We start from the raw sequence: 15,532 nt of genomic DNA, 5'->3' as shown, positions 1-15,532 counted from the left end.
CTTAGCCAGCCCGTGCAGTGCATCATGCAGTGAAGCTTACTCACGGTGAGCTCATCATGTTATAAACAAATAAGTGCTGTTCTCTGCTCTGTGGCACCCAAACGTCAGAAAAAAGAAACAAAAAGCAATGCAGTGCATTGGGCACCCCAGTATTCCCAGTTTGGCAAAAGCACTAGCTTAATGTCATGGGCTGTGATTCCTAATCCTTTCCTGCCCTTGACCCCTGCTGTCTAGATTCAAACTTGTAACCATTAATGGGGCTGGATCAAAACACTGGCCTTCTGGTGTCACCAGTGGTGTTTAGAGGGGATTTAAACTCCCTGCTTTTCAGCGCAGTGAAATGAACACAGCAGTAGATTAATGCAAGGATTTGAGCTCACACAGCATGAGAGCTTTCAAAAATAGTGTTAACAGAGCTACAACTGCCTCTTTCAGGGGAGGCAAAATGAGGGGAACAGAACAAATGAATAAACACAGGGCAAAGCCTTGTCGCTATGGGCAGGGCTCCTAAGCCTGAGGAGCCAGGGAGAGGGCCAGCCAGCGCCCTGAGATGTGGGGTAGGACCTCTCCCAATCCTTCATGCTCCGCAGGAACCAGTTCTCAAGGCCAGGCTGGGGTTAGACCCATGCTTTCAGGGACCATGGCTGCAGATAATTCCCTACCCCAAGTGTCTCTCCTGCAAAGACGGGGGACATGAGTAGCCGTGGGGCTGGCCATGGAAGAGTTGCTTATTCATCCTCCTGTTCCCCTAGGATCAGGCATAGATTGGGCTTTTGGCAAACTGTAGGCAATGGCAATGAGACCCATTTCTGAACTTCTTTGTGTGAGAACGCATGGGGCATAGGGTGGACAAATGCTCCTTTGCACTTTCCATCCCTTGCCAGTTGCCCACGGAGGGGGCAGGGGAGCTGCTCTCCCTCCAGCTGCCCTGTGCGTGCCTGGCTCACAGAGCCCACAGCCCACGCTGTGTCTCCTCTTCAGACTGCAGCAGGATGTGCTCGAGCTCTCAGTAGTGACAGGAAAACATCTAAAGGTTTCCAGTTTTCCTTTCAAAGATTCCTACTAACCCACCTGGCCCAGGAACCCTTCCAGTAACAACCTCAGTCTGGGGATGAGCCTACACTGCTGAATCCAGTGGGAGTTTTGCCATCAACTTCAATGAGAATAGTCTCACACCTCAGTGCTTTGTTTTGCCCGTGTTCGTTCCTTGCCTCGGGCAGGAACCTGTTTGTTTGTTTGCTGCCTGCACTCACTGCGCACATCAATAGGACTAGCTAAAAGCGTTCAAGCCGGCAGATTTGGGGAAGCCTCCGAAGTTTGTTTGCTTATCTGAACCATTCCAGGCACTCAGATTCGCACAACTGGGTTGAAAATAACCTCAAGAGACAGACTTCTCAGGGAGATCCCACAACTTCCACTTGGGCTGGACCTGGCCTAGGAGAGGGAAACAACACTTGTGCTTGGGGAAGAGAGGGGAAGTGCCCAGGAACGCGTGAATGACAAACAGCTTTAAACAAAGAGACTAATCTGCCTTCTCACCACCATCAAAACCTGACTTGATTTAGTTCATGGCTAGGGTGAGTACTCCAACCTTATATGTCTAACCTTCTTCTCTACAGACTGGTTTGTATAATCCAGCTGTGATCTGATGAACATCTCTAGGGCACCTCAGAGCTCCTTAGGCAGGCTGTGAGGAGGGGAAAGGGATGCTGCCTCTCCAGCTGGTGCAGCTACTGACCCAAACACTGCCTTGTCATCCCATGTGTTTACTAGCATGGTGGGATGCTCCCTCAGGAAGGTGTCCTCTAACTCCTGCATTTCTGTCTGCTCCAGGCACAAAAGGCACCAGTATCACAGGATCACAGCACAGGTCAGTTCTGCCCTGCTGGAGTCCGTTAGGGAAACTTCCTATCGAGCCTGAAAGCAACTCAGACTTGAACACTGGTTATAATGACCAGGCTTCACTGGAGCTATTTCCATGCTGCCCAGATGTCTGTCCTCTCCCTTCCAGCCCTGGCACTGGCTTTACCCACAGCAGCAGAGGACAGTGCTGCTAGTCAGACAAAATAGAGCTAGGTGGGAGATGCTGCTCGGGCAGTTCTGGGCAAGCACACATTCTCTGCTGTCTCTCCCAGGTTCTTTGCTAGCATAGGCTTAATGCTTGCACTTTTAGACTGTCCCTCTATATAGCTTTGGGATACCTAATCATCACTGAGAGGTTTTGGCCTTGTGTGAGCAGATGACTGGCATAAAAAGAATTCTTTGTGTTCAGTTTGCCACCCCCCCCCCACCAAGCATTTCTTTCCTTCCAGACTACCTTTCCCAACTTGTAGACTACCCAGCCAAGCCTTCAACAACTTAGAGAAGAAAGTGCTTCCTCCAGCTGTCTGCTCTGTGCTTGCTCCCTATCCAAATTAAACTTGCTGTGGACAGCGACACATTCCCATTTCACGCTGGTTTGATTAATGTGTCTCAGCTAATTGTGTGAAGGATTCCAGTCCTTTCAGCTGTGAGACCAGGTTATTGTTCAGCCAATCGCGGCTACCATGTGAAAATGGAGGCTGTTTAGTGTTCATGCACCAGAATCAAAGGAGGGGCATCTTGGACTGGGTCACAGAGCAACACCCACTTCTTTGAAAAGATGTTACTATGCTCTACTAAACCTGTAAACCTCTTGCTCAAAGCAAGTCTTCTCCCTCCTTCTCTCCCCCTGCTCTTTTTTCCCCCTTCTGGATAGGCAGGCTCCCCCCACCTCTCTCTTAGGGTACAAGTGAGAGAGAATGGCTAGATTCTAGCTGGGTAGATTTCACATTCCAGGGTTTTTAATATTTCACTTTTTTATTTCTCTTAGAGAATGACCCTGCTGAGAGGCTGAGAATCAGTGCTCATCATTTCCCCCTCACTGACACTTGAATATATTTTCCCAAGAGAAAACATTAAACAAAAAGAGAGAGAGAGAGAAAGGGAGAGAGAGGCGGGGGGGAGAGGGAGAGTGACTGAGCTAGCTTTTCAAAGCATACTTCTCAACCTGCCCACATCAAAATAAGAGACAACTGGCCCTTTGAAGTCCAGGACACAGACTTCTCTACCAGCCCATGTGGAAATAAAAGAAGCCAGCTTTATAAATCACACAGATTTCTCACCTTGCCCACATCAAAATCAGGGACAGTGACCTCTCAAACTGAGGTTGAAAGGCCCCCAAACCAATCTCCATAAAAATAAGGAGAGTTCAGATGAACTATGTCTCCAAGTACCTGTCAACTTTTCCAGTCTAAACCAGGAGACATGGATCCTTTGCACTGAGGAGTGGATGCTAACTACATTGTCAGACTTGCAGCGATGAAATCTTCCATCAGCTTAACACACCAGCGCTCAATGAGGCAACTTCACCACACATGTACCTTTGCTTGCATCCTAGGCCAATCCTGGTGTTGTAGGTCCTACAACAACCACCATCATTAAGTAGCTCGGGGGATTTAGTAACACTGAAGCATGGGATTTTTTCCGAATGAGAATTAATGACCCAAAAATTAAGTGGCTAGTGGCTCAGAGAAGTAGTCCTACCTGGGTTATAACTGGGGAGCTTGGAAAGTCCTGGCCAAGTGTCCTCAGTTGGGACTCCCAAGACCTGTACAAAAGAGGAACAGGAGTGAGAAGAGCAATAACCCCTGTCTGTCATTACCCTGCTTTGCTGCGTAGCTGGAGGAATCAGTCTGGATGGAGTAAGGCTGTGGCCTTTACTGTAAATCAGCACAGATACCACTGTGCATAAAGGACACTGACATTTTAACACTTGACTTTATAGCAGAAGGGATCCTGCTGAGATTGAATGTTGCTGCTGGGCGCACCGGTGAAGGCGTATGCAGCTCACTGCCAGGTGCCACTTCTGCCTGTGTTTGCCAGCCCAGCAGTAACACTGGTCAGCCCCGTTCAGCAGCGAAGCTGCCTTGGGGACACATTCTACCCGCTCGCACTGGCAGCAGCCGACACGCTCAGCAGCAGCATATTTTAGTTGCTGAAATGTGTGAGATTGAGCGTATCTGGATTTCTGTGCTGTTGTGGATGTTCTTATTATTGTCATTATATGTTATTATTATTACTTACCGCATGCAAAGTGCCTTGTACCTATTGATATGGATTAGTTGTGGAGGAAAAGCCACGTATTTAAGAGGAGTTCACAGCATGTGACATGGCATTATGAATCAGTACTGCTAACACCATGAGTTCAAAGCTTATGATCCAGACACCCCCCTGCCAATTATCAGATTTCCTTAAAAAATTGTCGGAGGTTTTCATTCACTTCCTCTTCTCCAGTATTAGATTTGTCCCACATTAGTTACACTTTTCCATATGATAGACCATTTTCCTTAAAATGAAAGCTGAGAACTATGATATGGGGAACTTGGCCTCAGAGAAACTTGTGATAAGATTGCAAGAAAACAAGCATCAGTAAAAAAAAGAAATACATTAAAGAAGGAAGAACTATGAAGCCTGGATGTTGCAGTTGTTATGCATCTGGCAGGTGATTGCTGTTCTCACTCACAGTTGGGAAGCAGATGCGAGGACCATTCCAGCTACCTGAAGAAGACAACCACAAGCAGGGACGGCGTCTCACCACTGTCACGTATTACATGGTGGTCTGGGGAGGGAAGCAAACTAGGATGGCTTGCTGTGGCCTGTGTTTCCAAACTACTTATGGACTCAGCCCACCACAGCAAAGACGAAGGAAGGGGTAGGACCCTTGTCTCTGCTAACCTGGAAAATCACTCTTGGAAGCTTGAAAGCTGCCCAACAAGGAGGTGTCTTCAAGAATTCAGCCATGTGAGGATGTTGGAAGGTGGCTCACATCAGTTTGACAGTTTATGATGTCAAATGAGGATGCATTCTTGACTGGTGTGTTTATCATGTAAGTAGGACAGATCTGCCCAAAGCAAACTGTATGCACAGGAAAGAGAGAGGTAGAATCTGAACCTGAATCCAGAATTTGCTCTCTTTTGCTACCCTTTTAGCTTTCCAGGAATCCACAGCAAAACCTCTCAGCTATTCTGCATTGAAAATCCAGATGTGTGTTCTTAAGCCACTCCTGCATTTATCTGGGCCCTCATTCATCTAAGTTTCTTGTGAGCCACTGGGCAGCAATCCTAAAGGCATCTGAGGGAGCCGCCAACGTTCAGTATCTAGTAAAGTCATGCTCTCCAGTGCCAGTTCAGCACTCTGCCTCTCTTTGGTGAAGAAATGAAAACAGTTGTTTTTTGCATGCTGGTACTTTACTACAATGATGTTTTCAGCAAATGCATACATTTTTCTGAGTTGAGGTGCAAAAGCATTCAGAGCACCAGTCACTGAATTCCATATGAATATGGATTTGTATTTATCTTTTCCAAGTCTCTTCTTTACCAAAGATGCTATTCCAACCCATGAATTCAGATTTATTGTTGAATTTCCAAGGTAATGGGGCAGGTGATTTTTCAGGTCCCCCTGGACCTTTACTGAGATTCCTTGCCAAATCAGACAATGAGTTAGATTTATTTAATTGAAATTAATTTTACTCTGGGGATTGTTTTACCTGTTGTCTACCCACCCTAAATCTAGCTGTTAACTCTCAGGTCAAGCTCCTCTGTACCTGCTACTCTGCCATGCTTCCCCAAGCAGGCAATGAAAGGTCTTGGTGCAGCTCAGTTCATTATACTTTGGAAAAGGCACGGTCTCAGCCAGAAACATATTTACAATGCCCGTATTTCAGCAAGGGGTTTAAGTTGGTCTAAACCAGTGTCCTCTCTCTCTGCCTTCTAACTGCATGCTTCTCCTGTGATGAACCAGCTGAAGGAACCAACCCAGATGATTTTGTTGGGAGGTTGTGTTCTACATAGAGAAGCCCTGTAGTCATTCACCTGGCACTCGTCACGTGTTCAGCTCAGCCGCAGAAGCACGGTGGTGCCGTGCTGCAGCCTAATCCAGCCCATGTGAAGTCCTTCTCAGTACAATGTTCATCAATGTGATGCAGCTTTTGAATGCAAAACCTATGCATGATCTCTTGAAATCTGGATGATGGATCTTCAGTTTGTCAGGTGTGCTCAGTCTCCGTGCCATGAGAGAACCGGAGACACTGCAGTTTGCATTCACTCAGGCCATACTTCCACAACCAGCACTGCCGGCTGAATTAGCTCTTTCGTCTTCATCCCCTTCCCATTTGGTCTTGCTCCTGCATCATCCCTTCATTAGTACTGCCAGTCATTAGAGCTACTGTTTGTGCAGTCTGATGATGAACTGGGTAAATAAACCGTTGTCATTTAGAGTAAGCAACAAGTCATAGGTTCCCCAGTTCACATTGCTCAGTGTGTGAGGGGTGACACAGGAGCAGGAATGAGCAGCCAGGGAGAGACATGGGGATTTGGAGACTGCCAAGGGGACACTTGCCTCTAGAAGAAATGTTGGTGAAATGACAGTCCCGATGATTCCCGGGACAAACACGTGTCACAGAATGGGGGGGCTCCAGCTATGTATCTCTGTGGTGTTTGAACCAACAGTCCTACATGGAGACAAGCACGCTGGGTGATATAGACTCATGTATACCAATGTGGACTGTCTCCAAACCAGTGCAGGGTGCCTCTATTATTAGCACGTGAAAGGAACTGACTACTAGAAAACAGTAGGAATCCCTATTTTGAACCTCACACTCTGCAAAATATCTCAAGTTAGGCATCGAAAGCCTCTAAGGAGCTTTGAAATCTTGGCCTAACACAGAGCCTTTTTCCAGGCTGTGTAATAACATAAAACCTTCTGTGAAAGGCACTAATTATTTCATGGCTCTTAAAGCTTCCTCATGATTTTTAAATAAGGGGTTTTTTTTTCCTTTCTATAGCACAAATCCTATTAATCATGGTATTAGTTATAATACCAGAGAAATGACGATAGGGCTATAACCCTCCAACTGCAAAACCACAGGAAATGTATCCAGAGACTTCAGGGCTCTAAGTGGAAGGATACCCTTCATTCTCACTCTGGGAAACTGGGCCCTGCTCTGGCTTTGAACCCTGTTAATTGGCCAAGAATAGATTATTTTTCTTCCTTAATAATTTTTTTTTTTTTTTTTTTTACTTTCTATGAAAGAGAGATTCAGCTTTTATTTAAATGGATTGAAGTCCAGTCTAAGAACTGGACCCACGTGCCTTTTTATCACATTCTAGCTAAAAGCAGAGATGAAAACCCTACCAGGCAGGGGCGTTTCTGGATGAAGGGATTAAGAAGGAAAAAATTGACTTACACAGACTTGAGACTATAAAGTCCTTTCTCACCACTTTCCAAATTTCAGTTTTCTGTACTTTCTCCTTTGAAAATCCACATTTGGGAAACACTCTATGAATAAGAGTAAATCCATGGGAGAAGCCATGAAGGGGCAGACACCTACAGCAAAACCCAATAGGAATCTATGGGCTGACCTTCCCAAAGAGTCAGGAACAGGATCAGCAAGGAGCAGCAATGAACATACAGAATCCACTAGTGCTGGCCACTGCCTCGATTCTACCAAGCCACGCTAAGGACGTGGCTCTGTGTTTCAGTTTCCCCAGCAGAAAAAACAGCTTAAGAAGCTCCTGAAAATGTCTGCTTTCACTCACTGCTGCCTTTATAAAGCAATTTCACACTTTCCATTATGCCAAAGCAGTCTCTAGGGCTGCGCCATAAACTGGATGATACAAAATGTTCCAAGTTGAAATGAAGAAGGATCTCCGAAAAACCTCAGTCCTGCCATTTTCAAGCAATATTAGAGCTCTTTTGTGAGAATATGGTGTATTGCATCCTACAGTAAGTACAGGATTTAGCAAGAAGGAATAGAATTTGCAGTACCTGCAGACCTTTTATGCCTTCTTCAATTTGATGTCACTTTAATTGCCTTTAAATTTTTGATGAGATGACAAACATCAAAGGAAACTCACTTGATTTACTCCTGTGTCTGTAAAAGTTGCCAAATATAAAATGGGTTACAAAGTCTCCTATGAACTTGGCAGATTGGACCAAATTATTTCTGCTATTCACAGGACCTACGCTTAAGACTTCAAAATTAAGAGGGGGGCTGAAGCAACAGATTCTTTTTTTTTTTCTCCCATTGCCAGATATATGTTACTCACCGCCCAGATCTCAGCCAGCTGTTCATGAGGACCAGAAGCTCCTGCAAATATTGGCTGGCCCTGGATCATTTCAACAAATATACAGCCTGCACTCCTGCAAGAAACCCGAGGTATTAACTCAATCACAATGCATGTCAAATACGATACGGTATGATACAATATAGTACGATACGATATAATACGATTGTTGGGATCACAGGGGAGAAAGGAAGAGAGAAAATTGTGGGAAGGGAAATTCAGAAATCCTGAGACAAGCTGTAAACCCTATATATTTTGCAGGTCAAGTCTGAAAAGTACCAGTCTGATGTGTAGGTATTGCACACCTACCTCATGTCATCTAGTGAGAGAGAATGTGTGTGTGTGTATGTGTGTGTGTATATGTGTGTGTGCGTGAAGCAAGTCAGGACGTGAGGCGTCTGTACATATGTAATGAAATGCAGGCTTCAGTGAAGGCTGATACATCTCGACAGGATGATGCTAGGTAGGATGCAGCACTATTAAAAACTCTACCGACTGTGGGAAATCAGGAAGGTTTCCTTTGGGAAGGACATCCCTGGTCTTGCAGCACTGTACTAAGCACTTGCAACTGGCCCTTGTTGCAAGCTGGATGTAGCATTGTTATCCTCATCCAAGTTCTACAGATTGAAACACTTGAATTAAAAAGCTGACAAGTCAAACAGGATGGAAGCTGAGTAAGGATACATCATGTTCACATCCCTCCAGGATTTTAGAAGAAAATAATGCAGTCTAAGTTCCATACAAGTCTGTTGCCATCTCTTTTTTCTCATCAGTACCACCCAATAAAAAAGACCCCACCACCCTTTATCAGCAGGACAAGACAGGTGATACCCCTGGGAAAAAAACCCCACTAAACACACTCTTTTTTTTCAGCACCAGTTTGTTTCATGTCTCTTTCAATTTATCCTGTTACAAACCCAGCTAAAAAGCGGGTTGTGGCAGAAGCCTGTGGAATACTAGATTGTTTTTCATGAGAAAAAGGTGCAAAATTGGAGTGATATCAGTAGGAAAGATAAAGGGGGAACTGCTACACACTATATTGGCTTGAAGGATACATTAGACATGGAAGGAACCCAGAGGCATTAACCACCGGAGCAATTTTTCCTTCAGAAGGAATTAGCTCTTCACCAAAGGCAAGATTTCCTAGCAGAAAGAACGTGGTGACAGCAGAAAGTTAAAGTATTCTTATTTTTACGCCATCCCCTGCTCTGCACTTGTGCCAAGGCAAATCAGCCAGCTTAAGAAAACCCTACCAAGCCCTGCAAAAAATGCTTAATCTTACTAAGGTGGATTAGTCCTTCTGGCAATAATGATGAGATAGTTGTGGTCAGGGTAGACTAACTTATTTGCAAGTATTTCCTCTCTTTTTGCACAAACACCACTCCTTTATTGTTTTAAATCTTTTTCTTCCAAACTTTTCCTAGGCTTCCTATCTTTTCACTAAGCCCCATCCCAACTTTTTAGGTTTCAGTCTCAATTTTCTTTGGTTCTAGCAAAAATTTGAGTCCTTGTCTAACAGGCTCTGAGAGCGTTATTTTCACTTACTGAGCAATGGCTGGTAATTTCTTCTGGTCATCTGTACTGCTGCGTTACCCCTTGCACCTTATTTTTGCAATACTGTAGATGCTTTTCCCACCTGGCTGTGGTCAGCTGAAAGCCTGACAAGCAACTCATCTGCAGTATTCATTTTGGTCATCCTTGCAGATCAGGTGATGCCTGTTTGCAGATCCGTATCTAACACTGTTTTCGTAAACATCGCTGCACTTCCACTCAGCTTCCCGTGCCCTAACCTTGGCCTTTGTGAGCTCAACTCCTTACTTGTTTATATGCTCTTACAGGGTCCAGGCATCATGAAACTTAACCCATAGATTTTGCAACATAGATTTTTTTTTGTGTGTGTTTCAGAAGATATCATTTTGGAACCCAGAGATGGATTCTACTAGACCAGTGTCATACCAAACCTCTGTTTTCACAGCTGACATATGTGCCCAAATGGCTCATCCGATTTTGCAACCACAGGGGCTGCTGTAATCCACTGATTCCATTGCATAAGTTTAACTGGACATGGGCAAAGCAATTTGTAGGGAGAAAAGAATCAGTTCTATTGGATATTGGAGCAAACAATACTGATATCCATTCACCTCTGGTTTGGGTTCTGATAGCCTACCTAGGAATGGCCATTTGTCTGGCAACAGCAGAAACTCTTTTTTTCCTAGATTCAGCAAGTATTTGCTAAGAATTACTCATGAGCAGAGAGTTCAAACATTCAAATCTAATGAAGTCGTCTTTTCACTAATAGGCAAGCTGTCAGTTTGAGGACAGGAACAACCTGTAGGTTGTTACAAATGTACCTTCTGGTAGAGCTCTCTTTTGTATTCCTGGTTTATTCCCATTATCTCTGGAAACCTTTAAACCTCAGTGTCTCTAATAAAGACAAAACTATCAGAGCAACCACAACTGCTGGAAAGGAAGAGCTTTTTGTTTCCTGTAGCGAGACTCAGCTGACCAGCTCCCTTTAATGCCTGCTTGATACTGTATTGATTCATCAGTGGCAATTACCACTGTTTCTATCTCTGTGTGATTCCAGATGAAATACGCTTCTCTTACAAAACACAATCCAAAAGTAGCTAGAAGAACTGACATATGGGCACACACCTCTTTTCCCACATACTTTTGTCTACCTGTTAAAATAGGACTTTAGAAACTAGTGCTAGTCATTATATTAGCCTTTCAGTAGAGACTTCAACTTTCCTTATGAGATACGGGCTTTAGTTCCTGCTCTGACAGCATTACGAGGATCCTTCTACTAATGAGAATGATTAAAAACCCTTTACTTTTAAATATTTATAAAAATTTAGACCTAGCAGGTTTTTTATGTTTCCCTTTTCATTCTTACCCCTCTGATACTCATTTTCAAGGTCCCCTTTCCTCTTCAGCTCTGCAGGTTTCTCAGAGGGTTTCAGTCCCATATAGCTGCTGTGGGAAGAGGTAGGGCAGAGGGATGGGTCTTTCATGAAGAGGCCCAGACATGACATTCCAGCAGGTGCCAAGTATGCATATGAAGCAAAACAGAGACTGCTAAAGTAATAGGAGAGGTATAACTGGTTGTAGGGATATTTAGTTCCAGTGAGCATAAACAGAGCTGTTTCAGACAGGATGGTTGCATCTGCCTGCAATCCCTGGGGCAGGTTTGAACAATGCATTTACTACTCAGCCTGCAGTGATGCATCACACAGTGGAGAGATGACTCCATCAGGATTAAGATATCTCTGTAGCATCCCATAGTTCCCTCTCCACGGTTTCTGTGGTAGTGGGAGATTGCAATTTTATACTTAACCAGAAACATATCCTTTCTCTTGCTCCTCACTGAGTGTGGTCTGTCCAGGGGAGCCCATAGCCTGTATCTGCTAGTTTGACATAGCTGGTTAGTGCAAACCAGGATGGGGAGAAGGCTGTAGTGGGCCTGGAAGCTCCACATTAAATGACTGCACAGGAGCTCCTATTCTATATGAATCTACCTGGGAAGATTCCTGTGATTAATTTATTTTTTAAATAGAAGGAAAGCCTGACTGTAAAGAAGATATGACTTAAGGCACTCATGATGTTAGCAACTACTAGTGCTTAAAGGAGCTGGTGTTTAAAAGAAAAAAAAAAGTCTTTCTGATATGCAGTGTAATCTCCCTGAATCTCCCTGAAACGTTAGTCTTCCCGAAATCCCTTAATTGAATTTTCTAAAGTCCTGAAGAGATAGTGAGGGAGAAAGAGAGAAAAAAAGATACAGAGAGATTAAAGAAGCTTTTCTAGTTAGTCTGAGAGCGAGTGAGTCTCCTTCTGTATCTCTTCATCTATTCAAGGCCTCATTCACTTCCCATGTGCCTCCCACTGACAGTATTGCTGCTCAAGCACACTATGCATGAATTGCCATAATGTTTTATTTTGTTATAATTGGTTTCTTTAAACCGAGGTTTTAACACCCACTGTCTCATGCAGTTACCAAAGGCATTCTGACCTGCCTTCATGTAAATTGCAGCATCCAAAGGACAGAGGGTTTTTTTTTCCCTTTCTTTCCAATGGACAAGTAACATCTGTGTGAATTCACATTATTTCCTAATAGACAAAAATCGAACTTAAATGCAGTGTACATCAAGATAATAAATGACTCTTGTTAGAGGAAGTTACTGAATAGAGCTCACTGAAGTACTCTCTATTCTCTCAGCGTGACATCTTTCTTTAGGGCAACACTTTGAATGTTGTTATTATAAGGAGGCGTTATAACAAAGGTGCCTGTAGTGTGAATGTAGTTCAGTGGGACTGCGAGTACTGTGCCGTTAGAGCCAGTCGGGTTGCTGGATGGGATCTTTGTTATCGCTCCAGTGTCATCTCACTGGGGCAGAGTTCTGTAGTGGGTGTGCTGGTTCTGCACAGGCAGGAGCGCCAGGGTTTCTGTCTGTAGCTGAGCCTCAGGACAGGCATCAACTTTCAGGAAAAACCCAACAGGCTGACACCAGCACCTGCCTAACACAGCACCCCAGTCGGCAAGGCAGGCATCTTCTTCAAAGTCAGCAGATGTTCCTGAGAGACCGTCTGGAGGGGAAAGGTGACAGGTAGTGGGGCAGAGAAGACAGGACAGGACTATTTACACTGGCTTAGCAGCTGGAAGCCATTAGAGTTTAGCAAGGTTTTCCTCCTTGGAGAGATCTTTAAGAAATTAAATTAGCAACAGGCCCAGGGAAGTGAACAAACTAAAACATCACGTTTCCCTGAACTGCCCTCCAGACTTAGGCTATCAGAGTCTCTGATAAGCCACAGATCTCTGGAGGGGGATACAGCCTGAGAAGGCCTGGAGCTTACCCAGCCCTCTTCTTGCACATTCTTCAGCCTACTGTGCTCCCACCCTTTCCCACCCTTTGACTCTGCAGAGCAGTTAAAAGTCTTGGTGTGACAAGCACAGGCAGAAAATGAACTGAAGAAAGGGTAAAGCAGCAATACTATCTACAGATGTAAAACTGCCCCGAATACAGATGGTGTCCTGCAACTTGATGAGCTGCGTGTTGTCCATGAGTAAGTCAGGACTGTGTTGCTGGAAGCGTAGTCAGGCTGGTGCAGAAGTGAGCCAGAATGTGGATGATCCTTAGGGCCCAGCTACACATACAGACCAGCCCAAAAGGACCAGTGGGATCCCTGTGAAACCCTCATTGTCTTCTGCTTTCTGCCTGCTCTCAGAGACCCCTCTCACTTTAGCTCTGCTAACGTGTGCCTCATTTCCCATGATTCCCAGACACACTAAGATTTTGGGTTGGAGCTCATAAGATAAGAAGGCTTTAACAGAACAGCTCTTCTCCTGTATGGAATGCAGAGTGCATCTGACACATGTTCTTTGAGAAGAACAAAACGTGACAGAAAAAATTTAAATCTCCGACACACCGATCTCCAGACCCATTCAGAAACCCAGGCCAAAGTCATTGCAGTTGTGACTGGATCCATTGTTTCTTCACAAAGCCATTGCAGTAGAGAGCTACCACTGACTCAGCTGTCCACATAAATACAAAACAGCAAGTGCAGTAAGCAAAGGTGTTCTCTTGCAAGACCCAAAAATGCTTCATAAACATTACCAAAAGAGATGTATATATCTCATAAATATCATCAGAGGAGGTTTATATAAATCCATAGCAACATCATTCCTGATAACTTCTATGAATCCAGCAGTACCAAACTTCCTACATAACAAACCTCATGGATGTGAATTCCTCTACTTACAGCTGCATCTGCTGTAACTTGATTGATTTAATTTCATACAAATAAAGATGATTTCCCCCAAGGGACCCCAGATGCTTTGAAATTGGTCAGTACCAGATATCTAGATCAGAAGAATAATTTGTAGCTCCAAGCAACACATCAGGAGGACGGTACCAGAGTGTCACCACTTCAGAGGAATATGTCTGTCTGGGGATGGATTTGGCACAAGCAAGGCCTGCAAAAAAGAAAGAAAAAAGACAAAAGACCACTGTGTTAGGACATTCCTTCTACCTGTACATCACATAGATGATAATAATTGGACACAAGACATTATTTTCTCTTGGATCTTTAAACACAAGCAGTTTACAAGTGATTGAGAAAGGGCATCTGAAATATATCTGTGGGGCAGATCACATCAAACAATATGCTGTGTTTTGCAAGGCTTTACCATTTGTAACTGAAGCACCCATCCGAAACCAAGAAAGGTTTTTGGTTCAGCACGTTGCTGTGGACTCTACATGTTACAGAGAGAGGAGTTTGGTTCTCAATTCTCTTGAACCAGTTTTATGTGGCAGTAACTGCTCTGACTGAAATGAGGTTTCTCCCTGGACCTATCAGTTCAATGGCAAGAAAGGCTGGACTGACCACAGAAATAGTTTCCTGAAGTTCAGTAGGAGGTTTTGCTTTTATGCCTTAATTGACTGTGGATACAGATCTATATGCACGCTAAAGCTCGGTCTGGACAGATATATTAGCAGTATCCAAACTGTGACTCACCAAAGTCAGCTAATTTCAGCTCACCAAGGCAACTGATGAGCAAGTTCTGGGGCTTCAGATCACGGTGAAGAATGTGTTGTTGGTGGATGTAAGCCAGGCCACGCAACAGCTGGAACGTGAAGAGCTGGAAAAAGCCAGAAAAAAAAAAAAAAGTGAGATTTTGCAGTGATACATTAACTCTGAACTTCAGGAGAACTCCTGGAATGAAGCAAGTAAGGAACAAGTAAAAATCCCCCAAATGAGTAGAGCTGGCTGAGGAAGAAAAAACAGCAGTGGGGTGTGACTGTCTGAGCTTTCTGAGGTTTTTGGGGTAGAATATTTGGCCAAGGGGGCAGTTACAGCACAGTCCCTACAGGCACCTTTTGGAAATTTAACTTTTCTTTAGGAATGGACCACTGATTGCAGGAGCAAGCACAACTTGCCAAAACGCAGACCCAACTTTAAGAACAGCAGATATTCAGATATTCTGAATTCGGTGTTCAAAGCCACCAGATAGAGCCCAGCAAAATGAAGGTTTAAGGAGCTGAAAGCTTTGCCCATTTGAGTCAGCTGACACCAGCAGAGGGGGTTCGGCAGCCACAGTACACAGCATCTCTTCCCAGTATAAACTGGACCAGTGAACTGTCCTGACAATGTGAACTGTTATCTTCAAGCAGGGAGAAAATACAAGGACCTGATTTGAACATATAGAGAAAGTAAGATATGAGGCATGAAGCATGCAAAGAAGAAAGCAGAGAAGCAAGCAAGCAGTATCTAACTACCACCTCCATCGCAGTGGAAATAAGCTAGGGGTAAAATAAGTTTGGCTGAAACAGGGTATAGAATTGGAGAGTGGACAGAAACAAAACATAGCAAAATTAATTAGATATCACCAG

The 15,532-nt window shown here is 44.2% G+C and overlaps 1 protein-coding gene across 1 annotated transcript in view; it reads right to left on the bottom strand.

Annotated features, from left to right (window-relative positions):
* CDK15 (cyclin dependent kinase 15) overlaps nucleotides 1-15,532 on the bottom strand; it is a gene marked incomplete at both ends in the record, with an annotated part of 33,023 nt that overhangs the window by 10,938 nt on the left and 6,553 nt on the right. Inside the window, 4 exons of the mRNA XM_084264563.1 lie at nucleotides 3,565-3,628; nucleotides 8,127-8,220; nucleotides 13,995-14,115; nucleotides 14,658-14,781. Coding sequence (XP_084120689.1) covers nucleotides 3,565-3,628; nucleotides 8,127-8,220; nucleotides 13,995-14,115; nucleotides 14,658-14,781 — 403 coding nt within the window. The remainder of the gene's footprint in view (nucleotides 1-3,564; nucleotides 3,629-8,126; nucleotides 8,221-13,994; nucleotides 14,116-14,657; nucleotides 14,782-15,532) is intronic.

Source organism: Gallinula chloropus (genome assembly GCF_964237585.1).
Source record: "Gallinula chloropus genome assembly, chromosome: 5".
NCBI classification, from domain to species: domain Eukaryota; kingdom Metazoa; phylum Chordata; class Aves; order Gruiformes; family Rallidae; genus Gallinula; species Gallinula chloropus.
The sequence above is the reverse complement of the archived record's forward strand: the minus strand, read 5'-3'. Positions and strand labels throughout refer to the sequence as shown.